Genomic DNA, 19,822 nt, shown 5'->3' on the forward strand with positions numbered 1-19,822 from the left:
TGATGATGTAAAAGCTAGAGAAAAATCAACATTCCTCTAGATTTATTCCTTATTCATGTTTATTGATTTTACACCAATAGAAATTGAGAAATTGAATTAATATTCAAAGTTGCACAAAAAGAGATTTATTAAAAAACATAATGGGAAAGGTTCTAGAATCCTAAAATAACTTATTATAGTTATGGAAGTTTCTTTTTTCTAGTTAAATCTGCCTTAGATGAGAATCTTAATATTGCATGGATTCCACATCAAAGTGCAATGGAAACGTAAACTGCATGGAGGATCTAAGACGCACCCTTGTTTGACTGCCATTTTATACTTAGTTGTTTAAACCTATTTTCTCCTACAAAGGGAACCTATTTTTACACACAATTCCAGAAGAAAATTTCCATTTGTCATGAATTTCAAGCCAAATTACGGCACAACAATGCAAAACAATCACTCGCCAACACAATCCAAAGGAACAAAGTCAGGCCACTACCAACACAAAAAAAAGCTTTCAACCCAAACATGGAAGCAAAGGAGTCACACTAAGATGCAAACACCAGCAACACTTTACAGTTTATAAAGCCCCTCTATCTATCTCAACTGCGGGGATAGACAGTGAAGATGGTCTGTATCACCGATAGGGCTAGAAGAACCAGTGCAGCAAAGAAGGCAATGGCCGTCCATGGGCTACTGAAATGGGTGTCTAGGAACCTGAAAATAGAGACCTTAAACTTAGCTTTACGGTGGTCGCTGATCCCGGTCAGGACCTGGACATAGGCCCGGTAATCCGGCGCCAAGTCGGTGGCGATCTCGTTGAAGAGCTCCGCCACTTGCTCGTCGCTCCCGAGCGCGTTGATCAGGATCTCCTTCTCTCGCAGCTCCCGTACGTCTTCCGCCCGGTCGATGAGGCAGTCGAGAAACCACGCGAAGGACGTGATCCCGTAGTCGCCCGCGCTGCCCGAGCACATCTCGAGGGCGATCATGTTCAAGTACTGCGACCGAGTCAGGTCATCGATGACGATCTTTGGAAGCGACAGCGTCCCGCACACGATGCCGGGATGGAACTTGATGTCGCTCAGGTGGTGGGATTCGCTCAGACGGAACTTGATCCCCACCTCGCGGAGCTCCTTCACCGAGCGGAACGTATTCAAGTTCGGCTCCCCTTGGCCGGCTTGCTGCCCGTCGTTCGGAGGCCCCAAGAGCTTCGTTCGAAGAAGGTCGAGGAGGTGATACGGTGCTCGCGCGGCTTCGTACGGACGAGCTTTCTCGATGACGCTGAGAAAGAAATCATCGAGCTTCACTTGCTTCAGGCTCATCAGGGCATCGAGCACGACGAAGGGGAGCTGGTTTTCGAGCAAGAACATGTCTCCCCTGATGAAGCCATGGAGGTGGGTGCTCATTGTGAACTCCTCCATCTTCTTCTTGACACAGCAGTCGATGAAGTGGAGCAGGAAGCAGCCGTCGAAGAACAACATGCAGGCGAACTCCTCGTCCGTGAGCTCGAATTTGTCGGCGTAGCATGCTCTTGCTTGGGCGGTTACATTTTTGACCTTGTTGTAGAATTCATGGATGCAGCGACCTGACGTGAACTTGAGTGCTGCGGCTAGCTTGTGGTCTTCCGCTAGCTTGAGATTGGCCTTGCAGCGGTGGTAGGGTCCGATGGCCACCACCTCGGGGTAGAAAAACTTGGCGCTCTTCTCGTCCTTGCAGAGGAGTTCAGGGGCCCTGCATATCAGAGGCTGGGCGTTCTTGTACTGGTTTGTTATTGAGATCAGCAATTCTTTTGCATTACATTCTCCCAGGGGAGCGCTGCATGTCCCGTTTGTTACTGAGATCAGCCATTCTTTTGTGTTGCATTCTCTCAGGGGAGCGCTGCATGTCTCGTTTGTTACGGGGACGGGCCATGAACTGGATATGGTGGTGGATTTGGCGAGCTCTTCCATCAGGGCCCTCTTCCTTTCGAGCACCTCCGTTCGGGCTCCCTCAGTTTCAGCCATCCTCCAGTAGAAGCTTGGCTTAGGAGTTCATGGGATAGAGAGGCTTTCCACCTCCTATATAAAGGAGAGAGTGATATATGAATGAGCCCAAGAATTTTGGCTTTGATTCAGTCTCACTTCAGGAATCGGGGAATGACTGCATGTGAACATGCATGCAGCGAGTTTATTCCCTGATCAAGCTTTGCATAAAACTGGTCCTTGGTAAAGCTGGTAGCTAGTATATATATATATTGGAAGAAATGTCTGAGGAGACGTGGTCACGTAAGGACCTTTGGAGGGGAATTTCATTTGAAGGTTCGAAGCAGGTATGAATGATTAAGGTCCCTTTAAGCTCACAGTGGTCCCGTTTGATCATCGATATGCTTGTCGTCTGTGGTTCTAAAGATCACCTTGAGCCAATGAAGGCAAGTATTGGGTAAAGAGGGAAGCAGGCAGAATGGGATGTAAAGGAGAAAAAGGCCTAGACTTGGATCAAAGCACTTCCATCTTTTTTGGAGTCTTCAGCTTGATCATATTTAGTCTTGCTAGCTCTGCACCTGATCTGATTTGCAGAGAGCCTTTATTTGAAACCCAACCATGAATCACTATTTCTAGTGCGTTCAAGCTGCTTAGAACGAAGAGAGCTGTAAATTTACACCTTTTTTTTTTATTTTTTATTTGACAGAGAAGTGACTTGGCAAAAATTGTTCGTTATACATTGTAATTAGAATGGATTTGAGGTGGTCATTAGGCCGATTTTTGTCGGGCCTGATAGGATAACCAATCATCATATCCACATCACATCTCCGACATGGATGGAGAGCGTATTTAATTTGGGTTGGCTTTCTTCACATATCAAATTCATTTGTGATGTTCTTCTCCCATAAAAAAAAACACACGCACACACACATTTGTGATGGGGTTGGTGCTCGGTAAATCACAATCCAGTGGAGTTTTTTTATAAAAAAAACTTTATGGTTGTGTTTTATTTTTTTAAGTGTATATATTGTTCAAGCAAATGGTATAGATTGAAGCATTGCAAATTTAATGCAAACATAGATGAGATGTTTAAGATAGCTTAGAGTTTTACAATATACAGGATTCACATTGCAGACATATTTGATGTTGCTTAAAAAAAAAAAACTAAAACAAAAAATATGCTTGGCGTTACTATTTCTATTTTAAAATTATTTTTATTATTTTGAAAAAATAAAAGTAGAATATCTTGATTTAATTTTTTTAATTATATGTAATTTAAATTTTCAAATCAAATCTCCATCTCCATGATATCCTTTCTTGTTATCACCACTGCCATCTTCACTACCATTATCATGATCTCTATCATTATTGTCACTGCTATTGGTGTTATTGCCACAGCCACTACCATCAAAAAATAGAATCTAAAGTTTATTTTTTACATTTATAAATATTATAATAATTAATTATACTAAAAATATTCATATTTTAAAAAATTAAAATTAAAAATCTTATTTTTTATTTTATAGAAAGTGAAAGTGATGCACAAAACTATACAAAGCTTTGAAAAGTAGTTTTCCATGTCCATTACTAACAAAAAAAAGAAGAAAAAAAGCCATTGAAATTTGAGATAGTGCATAGAATTTTAGTTTGCCTCAACAACTCTTTAGAGTGGGTTTAAATTTGCTATGTTAGGCTGACAGAATGAAATATAAATAAGGAAAAAGTCCGGTGTGCCTTCGCACGAGTTTCCTACTAAAAAAAAAGAAAAAAAGAAAAAAAAGAAAAGAAAAAGTGAGGTTGGAATGAGAACAAAGCCGTTGCTCTGCTTTAAACTTTGTGGGGGTGTTGGGCTTCTTTTTCTCTGCTACCCTTTAACAATTGACATGAGGTGAAAGAGTGGTAGATATCGGTCAATACAGACCAGACTAGATTTGGCTGGCAGATTTGGTCTAATTAAGGTCCAATTTTTCGGCCGAGTTAGAGTTGGTTAGGTCTCTAAGTCATGACATATATATAATAGCTGAGCTGAATAGTTATGGCTCGAGCAGCAAACCTTACTCTGAATGTGTTTTGTATTGAGATTTGAGAACACTGGATGGATGGCTAAGCCAAGATCATTTCAAAGTTGAGCCAAATGTCCAACAGGTTAGGTGAGAAATTCTAATTGTAGGGGTCTCGAGAAAAGAAAGAGCTCTCGAAATCCAAGATGTATGTATTCAGCTTGACATAAACTCACATAAAATATGTCAAAATTTGTGCATGTGCAAACATTTGAAACAACAAACATAAATATTGGGTTCAATATATCATAAGAAAAATTGATTGAGTTGGTTTTTTACTCTTCAATTTTTGTTTTAGGTTGCATCTTAACTGCATTTTGCTTTTTTGTTCTTTGACAGCTCTGCTCCCTCCTAAAAACAAAAGGATTTGTCGGAAATTTCTGGTTGGGTTTAGTTCATGCTTGATTTTATCAGACCTCATTATGGATCCAAATTTCATGCACAAACTAGACAAAAAAGAGCTATGAAAACTGCAATTATTCGGTTTCTACAGGGAAACTTACCAATTAATAGGATGAAAGACATTTCTACAGGGAAACTTATAATATTGTATTCTACAGAGGTTGCCACCTTGATAGATTCGAAGTAGTATCGGCAAATAATACGCCGATACTAGGGTAGCCTTTACATTACACTTTTACACAAATACCCCTATATTATGTTAATATTACAACACTTGAGATTTTAGCCTGGAAGGATTAGCGTCGCGCTACTAGATAGGTAAGCAGCTGGGAGCCACGATTCGATCGCGATGGCGCGAAGCTCGGGCGAGGAGTTCTCGGTGGTGGTCTTGGCGTCGGACCTCGGCGTCGACGCCCGCAGCCTCCTCTTGCCGGCGGAGCGCCAGGCCCAGGACGAGGACGAAGTGTGGCACGACTGCCCTCCCAACTTGATCGCCTCCGGCGACGAGGATTTCTCCGATCTCGAAGCCCTCCAGGCCTTCCGCGTCGAGGGATCGGACAAGGCCGGCAACCGCATTCTCCGAATTGTCGGAAAGTACTTCCCAGGTCCGCTGGATCGCATCCCATTTCCCTGTCGTCATCCTTTCTCTTCTGTGGTCCCTAGTGGGGTTAGGGTTCTTGGTTTTGGTTGTTATTTTACTTACCTTATTTATTTTTCCTTATTATGAAGTGGATCCACGGCTTGTTTGAAACTCTAATTGTTCGACATGCTTTAATTGCTTCTCTAAAAACGGTTTCTCTTCTAGCAATCAGGTTTGACGTTTTCCCTTGGAATGGAAGTCGGATTTGTTGAAAAATGTCTGCTTTGAGATTTTTACCATGGCTCTGCTTCAATTGAGTAATTTTGAGATACTATGAGGAAAGATTTAGACTTTAGATACATCACTTGCTCTTCTTTTTCCCTCCTTAAAGAAGAATATTTTTAAAGCTTAGTTCCTGATTTAATATATTTTTTAGGTGCTTTTAGGTGGGAAGGGGAGAGCTCTTAAGTGTTCTTGGATCAAGCCATGCTGAGATTGCACTTCAATAGGCTTAATGGTTTTTCGTTGATTCCAACCACCCAATTAAAATGTCCTAATTCAAGTGCAAATTTTGGTGTTATGGAGTATATCAAAGTCTTCATGCTTGCTTTCTTTTCTTTATTATGCTTAGGTTCTGCTAGTGGCTTTTTTATTCTAAAAAGCGGCTTTCTTTGCCAATTTCCAGCTCCAATTATTAGCGGGGAGCGTTTGAAGAGGTATGTGTTCTACAAGCTAAGCACAGAACTGCCTGAAGGTCCATTCTGCATCGTATACATGCACAGCACAGTGCAGTCGGAGGATAACAACCCTGGGATGTCCATCTTGAGATGGGTATATGAGGAGCTTCGTTCAGACTACAAGGAAAGGCTGCAGGTTGTGTACTTTTTGCACCCAGGGCTCCGCTCTAGGCTGGTCTTCGCCACACTTGGACGCCTCTTCTTAAGTGGAGGGTCAGTAATTTCCGCATGGTTTTTGCATTATTTCTTAACTAGCACTAGTTTACCTGAGTTTTGCCTGAAGATGATATTGAAATCTAAGGATCAAATTATCAAAATATTAGGATGATCTTATCATTGATATGATTATGAACTTATCACTTTACTCAGATAGTTGACAGGTATATTGACCCTCATCGAAATGCTGTATCAACCTCTGCTTATCATGCATTTAGTTACAAAAGTTAATTGGTCGTCTCAAGAGTAGTGGGATTTTTTAGTAACTTTTATACATGAAAGTATTATGAAACAAATGCTCATGCATTAGGTGAATATACTTGTATATCACCTGACTATTATTAGGTAGCTTGTAATGTGATATCGAAGAAGTTATTAACAGAGGGAGAATTTTCAAAACTTTAATATAATCCTTGCTTTAAAGCTTATTTAAGGGATGTCTGTGCTGGAATGTCCATTAAAATTTGAACTTCTAGAGCTTAATGTTGTCTCAAAACCTAGTAAGTGGAATGGAAAGATATGATCAAGTAACTTGATGCCACAGTTTGGTTTTCTTCACCATTTAGTAAAATGTAACAACAAATCTCATGTTCATAGAATTTTCTGGGCATGTTTTTTGTTATGAAATCTACCCTTAAACTTACATAACTTCTTTTTGAATTTATATTTGAACAAGTACAGGGCTTGTTCTTTTTGTTTGATAAGTTGTGGCTAGTGATTTAAGTTTCATGGCATTTCTCTTTGCAATTTTTTTGTCTTAACTTTTTATGTTGTTAAGTATATAAGATATGTTGAAAGAACCCGTAGACAGGACGTACCCTAAATTACTTGCAAATTAAAAAAAATAATGAACTTCTCCTATATATTTTTTTAATAATTTAAGACATCTTCAAATGTTTGGAGATGGATTATATCCAAAAAAAAGAAATAAAAGTGGACTGAATGCTTTAATCTTTTCATTCATTGAAATATCTGTCATATGCTTATCTGGTACTCTACCAACAAAAACCATCTTGCATACAAAACTTTTGCGCATTTATGATTATCGCTTTTTTGTTTTTTAATATTCAATTTCTCTCATATGGAAGTCTATCAATTCACGACTAATGCCATAGCTTAATGATTCTGGTTTTAGTTGCAAAGCTCAAATCAATTATTAAATTATTCTTTCACTGTGACCTCCTTTATGTGATAATAATGTGATTGTATTATGTAGTTGGTGGTCTAGAATATATGCAAAATTTTTCATAAGCTTTTGTTTCTTTTCTTTCTAACCAAAGAGTTGAATGATGTGGACTTTGTGAAGGTATGTGATAAACAAGGGGTGGTCATAAGGCCATTCTTGGATAATGTATATTATGATCCACTTTTTCCTAATGAATGAGATGGTTAAACAATTTTTTATACAACTAGAAATCTTTTGAATTATTTGTTCTGGTGAATTGGTTGACTCTTTGATAGATGATTAGAATTATAAATACATATGTGTTTTGAGCCTGATGAAAAGATTACAGTTTGATTAAATGACTAAAAATATATCCTTCCTCTTACCAAATGGAAAAAACAATATATCCTTCCTATTTAGTTTATTAAGTATTTAATTAGTGTTAGGATTATGTGTACCACCAATGCACATGATGGGTGCATAAAACAGGAGGACCTGGGAGTCATTGTTCCCAACTTATGAAAAACTGCTGCTCTTTTGAATATCCAATATTTCTTTTGCATATCTTATATTTGTTACAAATTTTCAAATTCAAACCTTAAAATCAGTGTCATTTCATATCAGTCAAGGAGATCTCTACAAACTATGAGGTCATTACTTGGGAACTATAAGATGATGCATAAAGAGCTATAGGATCACCACCAAGGCACCAACAACTGCTAGCTCAGTTGGCTGGCACCTCTCCCCCGAGTTCTTGCCCTTGGAGGAGGTTCAAGGTTCAAATCATAGGTATTGCTTAAAAAAAGAGAAAAAAATTATAAGATCTTCGCCTCATGAATGCTTAGATGAACAGAAACTACTTTCAGTTGCTGGGAGTTGACTACGAAATCTATTATTGCTCATGCAATACTGATGCTGGGTTTCTTGGTGCATAATCTTGACATGTCACAGCTGACAAATTTCCATTGTGTTAGTAAGGATTGCAGTACTGTATCTGATGTGTTACATATTTGTGCCCATGGGAATTGGTTTTACAAATACATCCTTGTAAAAACAGTCATCCTTTTGTTGGTAAGTTGGTCTTTTATTGTCCAGTTATATGGCTATGCATTTACTCTCCTATCTTGATTAACCAATGAAGTATGTTTTGTTGTTCAAATAATTCAATCAGACCATCTAATTTATTGTTCGATGGTTCTATAAATCTTAGAAAATCTATTATTTAAAATTTCATATTCAATGATAAAGATTTATGGCTCAGTCAAATGAATTTCCTATTAATCATCCACAATAATGTAATAGAGAACAAAGTTGAAAAATTGCAAGGTTCCATTCAGTTTGGGCATTGTGCTAAGGCAAGTATAATATGATGGTACTTTAGTCATAATCATTAATTTTCCAGTATAACCCATCTAGGTATATAAGAATTGGGCATCTGCATGAAGACATACCAGCTTTATTGCATGATAGCAGCCTATCATATTGGTTTAAGTCACAACCTAGACGTGATCCATATGCTGTTTTTTTGTACACTTTTGTTCTCATTGATTATGTACACATATTTAATGTATTGTTTCTGTACAGTGCACTTATCTGATGGTGGACTGTTCATCAGTGAATGCATAGGCATATACTAGCTACTTGCCATAATGTGAACTAACGTCCGCTCTAACACTTTCTGCTTAAGTTTCATAATTTTAAATCATACATATTATCTACTCATGACTGTTGCGAGACCTAAGTTACGATCTGTGAAGTGTCAACTACTATTAAGTCAAATCCCAGAATTAGATATAATTCATGTAGAGGGTGGACTGGTTGAGTTCTTTTATCAACCAGATTTGTTAGATCTATATTGAAATCCAGAGACAACTTAATCTTGTTTCCTGGGAACAAAAGAAGAGAAGAAGAGGGAGACAGGGTTCGAGAAGAAAACGAGTTGTTGGAAGTCATGTATGTTTCTATGCTTATTCTAATTGTATTTGTTACTAAACAAACAACAGCAAGAAATTAGTCCCTTGTTGGTCATATATTATTAGTTACGACGGTAGTTTACCTGTTATAACCCCAGGAACAGCAGAATAAAGTAATGGAAAAAATCAAAATAAACAAGCAGGCAAAACATCAAAATTTTATGTGCTTCACCCGATTGTCTGGCTCTGTTCATAAGAGGAGAAAGAGGTCCATTATATTTGTATAAAGGGTTTAACGAAGAGAATTTACCTCTTCCTAACAACCCTCCAGTCTCTGGTACACCTTATCATGCCACTTCAGAGAAAATTTCTAAAAAGCTCAAAGCCTGATCCAGGAGAAAGCTGCACATAGAGAAGTCACAAGGAAAAACCTGAGACAAAATTTCTCCAAAATCTTCCCCATAAAGTCAAATGACCCTGTGAGAAATGGATATGTTATGCTGTGCCTTGATAAGTATGGAGTTTTTGATTGAGCTTCCAAACTAGTCATTCCTCTGCTTCTGAATTCTTCAGATTGCAGTGCTGTCTCTTTGTTTATTGCTCTAATGCTTCCCAGGCGGGGAAATGGATCCCCCTTCCTGTGTACGTTTTATGTTGCATCTTGTTATATGTATAATGGAATCTTTTAGCATATCTGGGCCATTGGTGTAAACAATTTGGAGTAAATATCCAAAATTTTGAAATATTATATGGTTTCTTTTGCTTGAATATATTTTGTGGTGTATCTTCTGTAAAATCATGAGAACTTGGGGAGTAGGGTTGTAACAGAAAGGTATAAGACATGCGAGTGCAGTGCTGCTTCCTTGCTACAACAGAATCTATTGCTCACTTCCTTAATACATATGTGCTTGACCAATCAGTCGTGCTATTCGAAAGGAAAGATGAATTTTAGCTTGTTTTGGTAAAAATGCTTATATGCGATGATCAGCATATTTTCTTGAGCCTCACTTGTGCTATTCGAAAGGAAAGATGAATTTCAGCTTGTTTTGGTAAAAACATTTATATGCAATGATCAGCATATTTTCTTGAGGCACTGATTTTGCTTGACATTCAATTGTTTGCAGCTTGTATTGGAAAATCAAATACATCAGCCGTTTGCAGTATCTGTGGGATGACATAAAGAAAGGACAAGTTGAAATTCCAGAGTTTGTGCAACAGCATGACAAGGTTCTTGAGCACAGGCCACTGACAGATTATGGCATAGAGCCTGATCCTCTGCGCTTAAGTGAGGTGCCGGCTATGGAGTACTCACTCGGAAGGTTCGAAGATAGATGGGCATCTCCGCCTTACATGTGATGCTGTTTGCTGGAAGTTCCTCTGTCATGTATATAAAAAACATATTATATTTTCTTGCTGGGGACTGCCATCGTGACAAAATTTAATGGCGTCAATTGTGTAAGATAGTTGTTTTCTGAATTTGCCATTTTATTTTCCTTCTATGACATCAATATAATATGCTTCTTCATGCATATATCATGATGCTTGCTACTTGACATGCAGTTGGCATCTTGCCTCACATGTACTAGCGGATATTATGACATGGTATACTAAACAGATCAAAGACTTGAGGTAGTTTTATTTGAAACTTATTGTGGGTATCAGATGCTAGGTTTTTCCTGGACAGAATATGTTGAACTTCTATTTGACTGTCGATCCAAAGTAGACAAATGAGAGGTCACTAGCTAGTGGTGGAAGTAGGTACTTATAAGAAAATCTATATTGCATGGCTCGAGTAGGCTAATTAGAGCTCAGTGCAACATCCATTGTTGCCTGCTTTGCATATTTTTTTTTTTTAAAAAAAGAAATAATGCTGACCGTTTTGTTAAGCCACACATGATAGTTGATGCAGGTAATTGCTCCTCTTGCCTCTGAAAACAGAAGCTTCATATGCTTTACAAATGGAAGCAATTGCTGGAGATTAGCCATGAAAAAAGATGTTGTCATGATTTGGGAATAAAATCCATGTGTTGTTCCTTCTCTTGCTTGCTAAGTTTAGCCAGGAAAAAAGATCTTATCATGATTTGGGAATAAAATCCATGTGTTGTTCCTTCTCTTGCTTGCTAAGTTTAGGCTCGAAGTGGAACATTTCAATGTCACTTTTGATTTTAGAGTGTTAGAGCGACATATTTGTTAGAATAGAGAGAAAAAGACCAACCACTTAGTGAGTTGTTTTTTTGTACTTACAGATGATGTTTCAATTGAAAGTGCTGCAAGCTTGCTGTGAAATTCAGCAATACTGTTATACTGGGGAAGGATTACTAGTGCAGCTCCATATCCAAGAATTGCCTGCAGGCCTCACATATGATACAATGAGGGAAAAAAACAAGGGACATGCCAGCCTGCTATAATGTGGCCTCCCCACTTGGAAAAAGAGGATCCAATTCAAGCATGGATAGCATATTTCAAGAGGATATCCACATGCATTAAGTTGATGCATTAAGTTGATGGCTAAAGCACTGGGATTCAATCTCCTCGAAGCCCTTCGAACAACATGACTTGATATGGTTCAACACCAATGAGGTTTGCCAGGCTCTTGAAGTAGGATTAGTCAATGTATGGAAATATACTCCAACTGTACATTAGCCTAAGATCAAACAGCCATAAAAAAAATCAACAAGTACATAGAAACTTCCATCTGTTCCTAAGACGCAATTAGCTATCTACCTCAATATTTGTATTTCCTTACACAGCATAGACATCTTATCACTCTGTTGATGTCACGACCAATCAACATATTTACTCGAAGCCTTTGGGTTCCTTTTGGGCTGCTGATATCGATTGTTTTCAAAATTTGCTTTGATAATGAGAGAGTCCAAGAAATCTGCCTCCGCCAAGTCATGTGGTGCACTTAAGATACTGCAAGCATCGATATCAAAACAGCAAGAGTTAGTATAATCCAATCTAGAAGTTCTAATTTCTCTTTTGTTAATCACAACTATAATCTTCTGAATTATTATCATTAACCTCCGGAGCATGTCCTCCAAAATAACTCGTTGAGAAGGTGTGACATAATGTATGCATCTCCTTGGGCACTGCCCAACAGCACTCTCAACGAGATAATCATCACCATGCCCTGCATTAACAAACCAAGGGACTGACAAAATGTGGAAGATAGGAAAACTAGCCTGGCAAACAAAATTTAAAGTCGAGAGTTTATCCTCCCATGGGAGTTGAAGCATGAGCAAGGAGCACACATTATCCTCAAATGCTATTCATCACTGGTGCATGGATTAACTGGAATAAACTTTTTGCACCTGATCCACTACTTCTAGCTGTGGCATTTTTCCATTGCTTTCATATCTGTTTCCTGCTCTGCTTGCTAACCCAGGGACCAGGGTAACATATTTCAGCTCAACTTTTGCAGCAACAACATCAAAATACCACCAGTCCAAAAGAAACTTATTTGCTATCATGCTTGTAAGATGACAAAGATAACTGAAACAACGAAATATTCCCCTAGGGACAAAATATAATATTCGTAACCACAGGTTTTTGAATAGCTAATGTCAATCCCTATCAGGTAGCCATTGCAAGGTGTGCCTACCATATGCAAGCTAAAAAAGACTGGTGACTCTTCAGTTTCAAATGTGCTCTCTAGGATTCTGAACCGTCCAAAGATCATGGGAGCTCTTTACAGAATCCAAATATTCAGTATCAAGGAGGTGAAGAATCAGCAAAGACCTTCTTTTTTTAATAAAAGGGAAATAGATCTTCAGAAAGATTCATTTTCTGCAGGGCACTAGGGTATGTCTCACGATCTTTAGAGAGGAAGAAGATTTGTGCTTCTTTCAAGTCAGTGATGCATGATAGCTGCTAGAAATATTTGTAAAATGATTTCAGATCATCAGCATTAGTCATTTAAACCTTCTGCTATCCTGAGAGATATTTGAGTAGACATATCAGGATTCTTGTTCAATTATAATTTGTCATTAATGTGCTCGGAGAACATCGTGAAAAACTTTGAGGTTTCAGTGTATTAATGAATGATGCACAAAGAAATATGCGTACTATCTATCACTCTAATAACTTCAATGATTTCAAAATTTTAAGATATCGCATTATAGGATAAATTTTTAGTCATTGGAAGTAATTCAGAAGTCATAAATCTAGGCACTCACGAGAAGCCATAATAAATACTTGTGTATCACTAGAAATGGAATTAAAAATGTGGCAAACCTTGAGAAATTGCACGAGCAGTACCATTCTCACCAGTGAATGAAAAGGCATGAGGTGCCCTTTTAACACAAGAATATGGACATCCTGCAGATAAATGAGTATCTATTAGGGCATAAGAAACTCAAAGGGATGCCTAACACTCTCAGGACTCATACCCAAAAAAATTACATGTTCAACATATCTAAGTCATTTGATATGCGTAACTATATGCAGGAAAAATAGAACAAAACATATTATATTTAGGGTCATGTAGGACTGTAGGAATTGCTTCCTTCTCTCCTTGTTCAAAGCAAGGTCAATAGCCAACAGTGAAGACAAGTAAATTTCAATAAGATTGAAACTCAGACAAACAAGATCACAAGGCAAACCATTACCTTCATTAGCATAAAGCATGCAAGCACATATGGAATCTAGCTACGTCCAAGCAACAACATATGGACAATCTTTAAACAGGATGGGTGTTAAGTAAATAATTGTATTTTTAAGATCTATTGTCAAACTAGGTAGGTTATATAGATGCTCTAATGTTTGAGCATGAGATGCTGAATAAGTGAAGGAGAAACCATTTGATCAAGTTCCTTTACCTTTATTGCAAATACAATGACAATAATAGATATTAAGGTTATCCGCCATATATTAGGTCACATGGAAGGAAAACAGACTTCTCCTCCTCGTCCGTCCCCACAATCCACTTTCAAGTGAATATATAGATCTCTAGATTTTTATAACTATCTTGAACTTATTATGACCCTTAAATTTTACTGGAACTATTTTTCATCTCCCTCGAATGTTCAAGCTATGTTAAGCTGTCACTTGTACAGAGTTTGAGTAACTGTGATATTACTGCTTAACAACAAATAACCAATTACATGCGTATAACTCCTCAAGGAAAGTGGAAACTTTATTAAAACTTTATAAAAATAATTGAAACTGTGGAATATATTAGAATTTGATTATGGCATCATTTGAAGATTCTTGATCAGAATTTCTGCTTTTATTATTCTATAACTCTCTCAAAGTACCCTATAGACAAGGTACAGCTCGAGAATTGGAATAGATTCTTATAATTGTATACTATTTTAATACATTTCCTGCTCTTTAGTGTCCCATCAATGGCAAATCATCTTTATGGCCAAAGTCAGTGCTGGAAACTGAAAGAGGCATCCATAACCAAGCAAATAATCACTTATAATTATCCTGAAGATTCAGTTGGAAGAAATCATGTAAATAAAGCCTAGACTTATCACACGGCCTTATAATTCACCATTAGTTTATAAGCTGAAGAATGGACTGTAGCGGATTGAAAATGCATTTCATGAGTAAAAAGTGGATATAAATTTCCCAGACATTGAAGTTATCAGATTCCATATTTTCTGTCCTGTACTTGACAAGATTTATAACATGGTCTTGTAAGCATAGCTAGAGGGATGCTAACAGGGATGTCAACTGGGTTTCTAGTCTTAATTCACATGAAGATAGAAATTTCTTTTATCTAAATATAAGCACCTTGGAGCTCTTTATGCTATAATTTTGGCAACAGAAAAGAACAATTCTGCACTACATGGCTACACATCCATACTTTGTTAATATTGTTGTCCATTAACTAACTGTCAGAGTTAGGCCAAAACCCAGCTTCTTCTACAAAAAAAGGGAAAAAAGAAAAAGAAAAAAAATCAGTATATAAAACATGTTTTAACAAGTTTATCTTTTCCAGATACTATTTGGTAGGTCAAGAAATTGATACTAATGAGATAAAATGTGAAAACAAATAAAAGAAGTAGATTGAAGTCTACCTTTGCCGAGACATCGAATCTCATTGACAAAGAGGTCATAAGCCACACATTCTGGTTCCTCAAATGGGTCCATGCACACCCTCAAAGATAGAAAAGTTATGAAAATAAAGAATATCAAGAAAAGTTACATTAATATTTATTTATTTAACCTAAAATCATTCACGAAAGAATTCCCACAGCAAAATGAAAGAAGTTAATATAAGATGCTAGGTTCATGACACAAATTTGACGACTCCATATGGTTGACTTCCTGCTTACCCATTTAAGGCATATGTGTAGTTTGTCATTGAATGAATAGGATTTGCTTAATGAACAGGGCTTTTAATACTAATAGAGGAGTCTGTTGTAAGCAGATGAATGAATTTGGTGATTACTCTACTGTACTAAATAGTTTTATATCAACAGGAGGTCTCCTCTAAGTAGAGGCCAAAGCATGGGGATTACCCACAAACAAATGTTATGCCCAAATCAAGGGCTTATGAACATGGGGCTAAGGTGGATTAGCTCAAGGGTCTTATTGTGACCAAATGCTGAGATTTCACGCATATACTTTAACTCGAAGCTAGTTCCATGCTAAAATCCTTGTCAATTTATATAGATTTTATATCAATCTTGTTTTAACATTAAAACATTGAAGAGTTGGGTCTAGAGGGAGCCATCACCAATCATTATGACCCAAGATTAGCCGTCTCGGTACCGGACCCCGTACTGGTGTCACACTAATACTGCGTCAGTACGGTATGGTACGGAATCTTTTCAGCATACCAAGTGTCGGTACGCCACCCGTACCGGATACTGGTACTGAAATAGTATGGTACGGTACCACCCGGTTCAGGCTGGTACGACAAACTATGTTATGACCTTATTATATCCTTTTAGATGCTTCCTTACCCAAATCATGATCATCAAGACAAATTGGATGCGAGTCTTAAAGTCTCTACCAAGTATAGTGCCTTGTTTGGGTCTTCAATAACCTTCATTTTTCAGGCCAACAAGGACCTTCCAAGCAAGAGCATCTAGAGGAGATTTCATGTAAGGCATGTTTGCTTCGTTAAAGATGCCTTGACCCACCTTTCATGATCTTAGACATGACAGTGGGTATCGATATCGCATGACAATGCAACAAATTGCTCCATCATATGATGATGCTACTTAAAATGGCTCAAAGTGGTGTTCTTGGTTATAGTTGACGTTCATGCTGGTATCTTAGGGATGCCTGGCACAAATACATCACCATTTGGCAAAGGGTGACAAAGCTTGAGAGAGTCACAAAGCTTAGGACAATGGCAAACAGAGAAATTGCGGTCACAACAACTCAAATCAATGCATAGGAAGATGGTGTGGTCAAAGCACAAATTGATGTTGTATACATGCACAACATGATTGCCACAAAACCCAACATGATGGTAGCTCAACCGTGCAAGGTGGCGACCATGCTTGGTGTTGAAGGGAAAAACATAGTTAAAGAAAGAAACATAATAGATATAGAAAGAAGGAAAGAGAGTCAAGGAGGAAATCTAGAACCCCTTCTTCTACCATCTTTTCTTGGAAAATTCTCTTGACAATCTTCTTTATAAAGTTTTCACAACAGCTGGATAGGAGAGTTGGTATTTAAGATATGAAATTAGATCTACCTTGAATAGAAGCCATAAAAATAAGGAAGTCCATAATGTCATTAAGGGAGAAAAAGTTAGTCTTAAGGTGGGGATCCAGTTGTTTATAATCTGGTCTGGCATATGTGGAATGAGATGAATGTGTCTGCATTCAATGAGAAGACCCCTGGAGGCTAAAGATGTTTAGGAAGCAAGTGGAGTTTTTAGAGGAAATTCAAAGTGAGGAAATCAGTTTCTAAAGATGGATAATAAGAATGAGCACAAAACTGGATGATAATTTTTGTTTTCTTGAGGATGCTCAGACAAGTGAGTCATTTCGTAAAGTGATAAAGCTATAGGACAAGATAAAAATAGAATGTTTGATATCATAGTGGTAATCTCGAACAGTTTCAAAAAAGATCTAGGATTTCGATTATCATATTTCGAGTTTCAAGGTAGGTGATCGTTCATAGAGCAAAAAAGTGACGGGTAGAGCACCAATACTTTTAGGATGAATTTTATGAGTCTTAATAGTTTTTAGCTAGATATTTGTGGCTTTGTAAGTCCAAGGTCATGATGATAGGTAACTCTTTTTCCTAATGATCTGGAGTTTCGAGTCAATTAGGTGTCATGATGTATAGTCAAAGTGTGTCTAAGGAGTCCTAACTTCAAATAACACCAGTAAGTTTCCTTGAAATATACATTGTTTTAAGAAGGCTTGGAAGCCTTTACATACAAGTCATTGCAGACCTGCAAATCTAGAAGTTTTTTTTTCTTTTTTGTTTGGAGAACGGGAGGGAGACCCAGCCGCATTATAACTACCTGGCCATATACTTGGGGAAGCACCACCAAGACTTGAACCTAAAATCTCTGGCTGCTAAAACAAAGAGGTTTGATCATTGAGATGAAACCCGAGTCACAATGTGGAAGGACTATTTAGTGCAATTTTTTTAGAATTTAAGTTTCTCTTGTAGTTATATCACTTCACCTGTTCTACTGTCAGTTTCTTTTATCCTTCAAATCACTAATATGGAAGGTCGAGAGCCATGCATATAAGCCCCACAAAGAAGATTTGATTGACTATCAAGGTATTACACATCAACAAAGAAAAAAAACTCGAAAACTAATAATTTTTTATATCTAACAAATTTCAATTAGGAATATCAAGAATGCTAGCATTTTCAGATGCATATAAGAAATGGTTTGAAATAAAAATCCTCATCTACCTTTCAGTGGTCTCCACTTGTTGGTTTACAGAAAGTATCTGCAAGCAGAATGAGTCAGTAGTCGATAAGAGCATGCATTTACAACTACGGGCACTAATTTGTATACAGCTGGTTGTTAATGTGATGTCAGATACACAAACAGATAGTGCGTATCAAGAACAACAGCATCAAAAGGTGAGAAGGGTCAAACAAAAAAGGTTCCTCCATGACAAAGGAAAGATAGTCCTATATATGGCCATGGAAACAAAATTAAACTTATCATGCACAATCCCCCCATTAAACAGAAACGAACAAGAAAATACACTAAAGGGAAGATTGTTAAAGAAAATCTTATGACGGTCACCAAGCACGAAGACTAATATTGCAAAGGCTCATGTGTGATTCCATAAACTCTGGTTGCAGAGGAAGAATGATGGCTGGACCGAATTTTGGCCGCTCATCGAGCGACCCCTTTGTACCTCGACCTAGTATCATATCTTCGTCTTATAATTTTCTCTTTATCAAAAACAAACAAGTAACTCGACACACATGCATACTACATAGTACCTCGTACGCCTGAATAACACGTCTGATTATTGCATCTGCATCTTTCATGTCTTTACATACATCTGGATGAAATTCCTTGACCTGAAACATGAAAAGAATTTGATATCATAATAATCATAACGTAGTAACAGGACATCTTCAAACATTCTCAATGCAATAAATCCCATTATAACCAATAAACTTACAACTAATCTAGTTTTCCATGCATACTTGTGCAGTTATTAATTAAATTTGCCAAAAAGCTGGACTAAACGCATATATATATATATATATATATATATCTTACCAATGCAGTGGGAAAAATGCAGTAGCTGGAGAGCAGATGGTGTAGAACTTACGCGGGCTCGGAAGGCGGCTTTGAGCTGGGCTGGGGAGCAGGAGGTGGAGTCCACGCCGAGGATTTGGTAGGGGGTGGCCGACGGCGATGACATCCAATCTTCTTCCAGTCTGCTGCTGCCGCTGTAGTCTTTCTCTGTCCCTTTGCAGTTGGACCTCAGCCGTCTTGAATTACGACGGTTGGTTCTTCTTCCTTCCATGAAACAAGTAGGAGGACGAGGTGGAGGAAATAGTATGCTTCTACTGATCTCAGTGTACAGTGGAGCTGTCGAGAGGGGTTCAAACATGGAGAGAGTCGGAGAGAAGCACCGCAAAACGTCTCTTTTTCTTGGATCGTCTTCGGTCTGAAAAGAATGGTTGGTTTATAGCCTTGTTCCAACCAAAGCCACAAAAGTCTTGGGACCCACTTTATGTAACCGAGATTTCATGACGAGTAACCAAACAAGGGGGTACTCTCTTTCTTCTTCTTCTCTCTCCCTCTCCCCCCCCCCCCCCCCCCCCCCCCCCCCCCCACCTTTCCTCCCCACCTTTCCTTCTTCTTCTTCTTCTTTTTTTTATTTATTTATTTATTTATTTATTTATTTATTTATTTATTTATTTATTTTACTAAATCGGGCATTTCATATATCACGAGTACGAATACACACAATAAAATCGGCAAATAAAAGGTCTCATAATGCAACAGGCATCTCACCCCCCAATCCACAAGGTGCCTCTTGAGTGGCTTGCTACATATGCCGCCATCCAGTCCGCCGCCCCATTAGCCTCACGATATACATGTAGAGCCTGAAGTGTAATACCCTTCCTCACCATCAACTAAATATCACAAAGCAGAGGATGAATACCTCTAGCCCTGCTCGTGCCCCGTCGGACCCAGCTGATCACCGTGGCCGAATTATCCTCTAAGAGGATGGAGATCGCCTGAAACATGTGTCGCGGATAATGCAATCCCATCCAAGCCGCCTGTAACTCCGCTCCTGGAATCGAGGTATCGAAAATCTAACCCCCCCCCCCGGCGTTGCCACCACACTCGAACTCGGACCTTTGATGACACTCCATCTAGGACAGAGCCTTCAA

The 19,822-nt window shown here is 38.2% G+C and overlaps 3 protein-coding genes across 5 annotated transcripts; 1 reads left to right on the plus strand and 2 right to left on the minus strand.

The window, feature by feature from the left end:
• Nucleotides 1–372: 372 nt before the first annotated feature.
• LOC103714687 (UPF0481 protein At3g47200-like) lies at nt 373–2,208 on the minus strand. Its single transcript, XM_008802044.5, has one exon. The coding sequence runs from the start codon at nt 1,983–1,985 to the stop codon at nt 585–587; it is 1,401 nt and encodes a 466-aa protein (XP_008800266.1). The 5' UTR covers nt 1,986–2,208; the 3' UTR covers nt 373–584.
• Nucleotides 2,209–4,697: 2,489 nt separating this feature from the next.
• LOC103714651 (SEC14 cytosolic factor family protein / phosphoglyceride transfer family protein) lies at nt 4,698–11,728 on the plus strand. Of its 3 annotated transcripts, none has more exons than XR_015974535.2 (4): nt 4,698–5,010; nt 5,671–5,935; nt 10,141–10,471; nt 11,263–11,728. XR_015974535.2 is itself a non-coding variant. In XM_008801976.6 (3 exons), exons 1-3 carry the CDS (start codon nt 4,755–4,757, stop codon nt 10,370–10,372), a joined length of 753 nt encoding a protein of 250 aa, XP_008800198.1. In that variant the 5' UTR covers nt 4,698–4,754; the 3' UTR covers nt 10,373–10,547. The 3 variants fall into 3 exon arrangements, 1 of the variants encoding a protein (XP_008800198.1); XR_015974536.2 differs by lacking the exon at nt 11,263–11,728 and adding an exon at nt 10,763–11,126 and having other exon boundaries at nt 10,141–10,460; XM_008801976.6 differs by lacking the exon at nt 11,263–11,728 and having other exon boundaries at nt 10,141–10,547.
• LOC103714688 (Chaperone DnaJ-domain superfamily protein) lies at nt 11,608–19,149 on the minus strand. Its single transcript, XM_039132814.3, has 7 exons — nt 18,748–19,149; nt 18,410–18,490; nt 17,864–17,901; nt 15,046–15,125; nt 13,253–13,336; nt 12,041–12,149; nt 11,608–11,932 (listed from the first exon to the last, which is right to left on the minus strand). Exons 1-7 carry the CDS (start codon nt 19,030–19,032, stop codon nt 11,794–11,796), a joined length of 816 nt encoding a protein of 271 aa, XP_038988742.2. The 5' UTR covers nt 19,033–19,149; the 3' UTR covers nt 11,608–11,793.
• Nucleotides 19,150–19,822: the final 673 nt, after the last annotated feature.

This window comes from Phoenix dactylifera, chromosome 17, assembly GCF_051530095.1.
Source record: "Phoenix dactylifera cultivar Ajwa chromosome 17, Ajwa_hap1_PhDact_Kaust_v1.1, whole genome shotgun sequence".
In the NCBI taxonomy this organism is placed as follows: Eukaryota; Viridiplantae; Streptophyta; class Magnoliopsida; order Arecales; family Arecaceae; genus Phoenix; species Phoenix dactylifera.

Excerpts from the sequence above, each read along its gene's own strand:
- LOC103714688 (XM_039132814.3), bottom strand. The coding sequence starts at position 19,032 with ATGTTTGAACCCCTCTCGACAGCTCCACTGTACACTGAGATCAGTAGA. Across the intron at positions 15,126-17,863 it reads CAAGTGGAGACCACTGAAAG|GGTGTGCATGGACCCATTTG; the intron begins GTAGATGAGGAT and ends TCTATCTTTGAG. Across the intron at positions 12,150-13,252 it reads TGCTCGTGCAATTTCTCAAG|GGCATGGTGATGATTATCTC; the intron begins GTTTGCCACATT and ends TTGTTAATGCAG.
- LOC103714651 (XM_008801976.6), top strand. The coding sequence starts at position 4,755 with ATGGCGCGAAGCTCGGGCGAGGAGTTCTCGGTGGTGGTCTTGGCGTCG. Across the intron at positions 5,011-5,670 it reads TGTCGGAAAGTACTTCCCAG|CTCCAATTATTAGCGGGGAG; the intron begins GTCCGCTGGATC and ends GCCAATTTCCAG. Across the intron at positions 5,936-10,140 it reads CGCCTCTTCTTAAGTGGAGG|CTTGTATTGGAAAATCAAAT; the intron begins GTCAGTAATTTC and ends AATTGTTTGCAG.
- LOC103714687 (XM_008802044.5), bottom strand. The coding sequence starts at position 1,985 with ATGGCTGAAACTGAGGGAGCCCGAACGGAGGTGCTCGAAAGGAAGAGG.